The sequence below is a fragment of the Mus pahari genome, chromosome 6 (assembly GCF_900095145.1).
Source record: "Mus pahari chromosome 6, PAHARI_EIJ_v1.1, whole genome shotgun sequence".
Classification (NCBI taxonomy): Eukaryota; Metazoa; Chordata; class Mammalia; order Rodentia; family Muridae; genus Mus; species Mus pahari.
In genome coordinates this window covers 96,276,690-96,280,809 of record NC_034595.1, presented here as the reverse complement: position 1 = coordinate 96,280,809, position 4,120 = coordinate 96,276,690, and the positions used below count along the sequence as shown (strand labels likewise).

The 4,120-nt window shown below is 47.6% G+C and overlaps 1 protein-coding gene across 1 annotated transcript in view; it reads left to right on the top strand.

Moving 5' to 3' along the window:
* Tnfrsf8 (TNF receptor superfamily member 8) overlaps positions 1–4,120 on the top strand; it is a 49,306-nt gene that overhangs the window by 19,393 nt on the left and 25,793 nt on the right. The window contains exons 5-6 of the mRNA XM_021201089.2: positions 2,261–2,351; positions 2,681–2,847. Coding sequence (XP_021056748.1) covers positions 2,261–2,351; positions 2,681–2,847 — 258 coding nt within the window. The remainder of the gene's footprint in view (positions 1–2,260; positions 2,352–2,680; positions 2,848–4,120) is intronic.

The following is a 4,120-nucleotide window of genomic DNA, read 5'->3' as shown; positions in this document are numbered from 1 at the left end:
CTGGGATTAAAGGCGTGCGCCACCACACCCGGCCTGACATAGATTATTACGTTGTTAGAATATGACTTTCTGATTTTGTAGCCCAGGATGTCTTGTAAGTCACTGTGTAGCAAGACTGGCTTCAAAACCACAGTAATCCCCCTGTCTCATCCTCCCAAGTATGGGTATTACATGTGTGAGCTGTGTGTGCATGTGTGTATGCATGCATGGGCACACTAGTGTATGCTTGTGCGTGTGTGTGTGTTGGGGACTGAATCCAAGGCCTTACATGTCATACAAGGACTATGCCAATAAGCAATACTCCTAGCACAAAGACATCATTAAAATTAATTTTTTTTATTTCTTTATTTGTCTTTTGAGACAGAGTCATTCTGTTGCCCAGGTTGGATTTGAACTCCTGATCTTGCTTCCTCAGACTCCTGACTGCTGGGATTACAGGCATGTGCCGCTACACCCAGATTTATTTTTATTTTTCTATTTATTTATTTTATGTATATGAGTGTTTGGCCTGCACGTATGTCTGTGTACCACATGCATGCCTAGTGCCCACAGAGGCAAGAAGAGGGTATTGGATTTCTTAGAATTGGAATTATAGAAGGTTGTGAGCTTGGGATTGAATCCCAACCTCTGAAAAAGTATCTGGTGATCTTAACTACTAAGACATCCCTCAAGATACACACCCCTCCTTTTATTGAGACAGGGTCTCATTATGTAGCTTTTGGCTGGCCTGGAACTCACTATGTAGACCAGGCTGACCTGAAACTAACAGAACTGCTCACTTCTCAAGTCCTGGGCTTAAAGGTGTGCATTACTGGCATAGTGACACAGCACATTCTATCAGTGGCCCTGCCACAGCCACCTGACCCTGTTCATCTCTGGAGCCTCTGTGGACTCTCCCAGAAGGCAGCTCTAGGGGATGTAGGATTTCCGGTTGTGAAAGGGGAGAATAACTAACTCACAGATAACCAACCACTCAAAGCTATTATAGACTTTCTTCTCAAGCATCACGTGTTTGCAGGGCAGATTCCATCAGCCCCTTTCTGTGGGTAGGGAGTTTGACACCCAGGGATGGCAGTTGAGCAGCCCAAGAACATAGAGAACATCCCCGTCCAGCCAGGATTGGGTGCTCAGCTGAGCCGTGTCAACTTCATCACACTGCTGACCTTGCTGTATTCACCTCCACTGAAGCAGTTGGGGCATCTTCCAACTCATGTGGGTCAATCCCTCCGTGATGAGATTGGCACTGAGGTGTGGCAAAGTCCAGTGCATGCAGTAAGGTTGAACACTTAGTGTTTATTACCTAGTATGACAGACTTGGTTTCATGTGGTTGTTTATATAAACAGCAGCCTAATGAAGACGGTTATGATCACTTGTCTGCCTGGCTTAGTAAGGATGTGGTAGAGGTGGAGGGCAAACCCAGGAGTATCTGATGGTGTGTGTGTGTGTGTGTGTGTGTGTGTGTGTGTGTGTGTGTGTGTGTGTGTCTGTGTGTGTGTGTATCTGTGTGTGTGTCTGTGTGTGTGAGTGTGTATTTATTTGTGTATGTTGTACTTGTGTCTGTGTGTGTCTCTCCATGTCTATGTGTCCCTATGTGTATGTGTCTCTGTCTATGCTTGTGTGTGTGTATCTGTGTCTATGTGTGCCTGTCTGTGTGTGTCTGTGTGTCTATCTGTGTGTGTCTCTCTCTGTGTATGTTTCTTGTGTGTGTCGCTATGTGTATTTGTTTGAGTATGTCTGTGCATGTGTCTCTATGTGTATCTGTGTGTGTCTCTTTGTGTGTGTGTGTGTATCTGTGTCTATTTGTGCCTGTCTTGTATGTCTGTGTGTGTGTGTCTCTCTGTGGGTGTGTCTGTGTGTTTCTCTGTGTGTGCCTATGTGTATGTATCTCTGTGTGTATGTTACTGTGTATGTCTTTCTCTGTGTCTCTGTATATATGTATCTCTGGGAGGCACAAATATAATTATGTGTCTGTATATCTCTCTGTGTGTGTGTGTGTGTGTGTGTGTGTGTGTGTGTGTGTGTTTCTGTAGCTGGGTGTGCACATCTGTGAGCATCACTGACCAAACCAAGTGACAGGATCGATCCTCCTCACTCCAGAGTGAACAGATACTGGGAAAGCCATCCTCTCTGTCTCTGGATAGCCACTGTGTTCTCCTAGTACCTCATCTAGGATTCTACATGTGGTGGTGACCGTTCTGCTCCTGGGGACTCTTGAGTTTCTCAGTGTCTGTTCTGAAGACGTTGCTGTCTCCTTTGCAGGCACAGCTAAGAAGGACACTATCTGTGAGCTGCCTTCCCCAGGATCTGACCCCAATCGCTCCAATCCGGATGACTGCAAGACGCTTACTAGGTGACTTTTGTCCTCCTTTCTGTTCCTCTCCAGGTCATCTTTGGATGGGCTACTCTGTCTCCATGGCACACAGGGTGCATGAGTGGGATCAGCCCAGGCTGGCAAGAGTTCTCTGTCAAGCTCACCAGTTACCTGAGTCCCTGCTGTGTGTGGCTAGCTCTGCCTGGTGCCCATAAGAGACCCAAGTCTAAGAAACTTGGCTCCTGCTCTCACCTCACAGCAGGGCACATAGGGGCTGAGACAGGAGCCTTTCTCCATAGACACTAATCCCCAAACCCAGACCTCCTGGTTTGCGAAGTCATCAGACCTTTGTCTGGCTTCTTCTCCAGCCATGCCACTCCTCGGGCCACGCCTACTCTAGACTCCCCAGCCAATGACAGTGGGAGGAGCTTGCTGCCAATGCGGGTCACCAACCTTGTGCAGGAAGATGCTACTGAGCTGGTGAAGGTTCCAGAATCCTCCTCTTCCAAGGCAAGGGAGCCCAGTCCAGATCCAGGTACTGTTTACTTGAGGTTATGGCAGTCTCCCAAGGAGGTGCTGTCTGATAAGGGGACCTAGGTATGCAGAGGACCTTGAGCTGCAGCTTGCCAAGTAGGAACTGAAGAGCATCTCCAGGATGCAGTTCCTGAGGCTGAGGCTTAAGGGCCAAAGGTCCTGAAAGGGCTATTTCTTTCCTAAAATTTCTGAGTGCCCTTGCATGCCAGGGGCAGGTGCTGTGTGTTCCTGCCTTGTACTCAAGGTGCTTGTGACAGAGCAGGTGAGTTCAGGCCATGGCTCCCATGGCCCCTAAAGGTCCTTGTGGCTCTCATAGCTGAGGACCCTGCTGCTATTTCACCCCACTGAGAAAGTGAACAGCTGCTCTTAGGGGTTTGGGGTGTTTAAAACTTGGGGCTTGGAAATGCCAGAGTGTGTGTGTGTGTGTGTGTGTGTGTGTGTGTTTATGAATGTATGTATACTGATCTTCGTGGAGGTCAAAGGTCAACCTTGGGAGTCTATAGGAGCCTTGTTTTTTGAGGCAGGGCCTTTCATTGGCCAGGACTCAGCAATTAAGCTAAGAGTCCCCAGGTTTCACTTGTCTTCAAGTCAATTCACTTCACATTTTTTTTAAAGGTTAAACATTTAAAAGCACAAACCAAATGAAAGCTGTAACTTTACTAGGTCTGATGATGCACGCCTTTAATCCCAGCGCTTAGGAGGTAAGGGCAGGTGGATCTCTGTGAGTTTGAGGAGAGCCTGGTCTACCGAGAATTTCAGGACACCCAGAATTTTTCCATCTCACCCACCCAACCAACCAACCACCTACCCAACCAACCAAACACACAAACAACTTCATATGGCCAGTGCAGAAAGTCAGTTGATTTTTTAAATGTAATCCCTCTTAGTGTGCTTTCCCTCTCTGTGATAGGAACACAAGTCTCTAATCAACTTTACAAGAGGAAAGGTTCTTTTAAGTTCTTAGTTGGGGAGATTTTTGTCTATAGCTGCTTGGTTCTGAGGCAGCTCATCTCCAACAGACGTTGCTCACCTTATGGTGGCCAGGATGCACAGAGAGGAAAAGGAGAGGTAGGGACTCTTTCACGGACATACTCCTGATGATCTTTCTCCCTTCCTCTGGGCTCCAGGTTCTGAAGCTCCACTGCCTCTCAGTAGCATGATGGATGGCTGGGAAACAGTAGCATGATGGATGGCTGGGANACAGTAGCATGATGGATGGCTGGGACACAGTAGCATGATGGATGGCTGGGATACAGTAGCATGATGGATGGCTG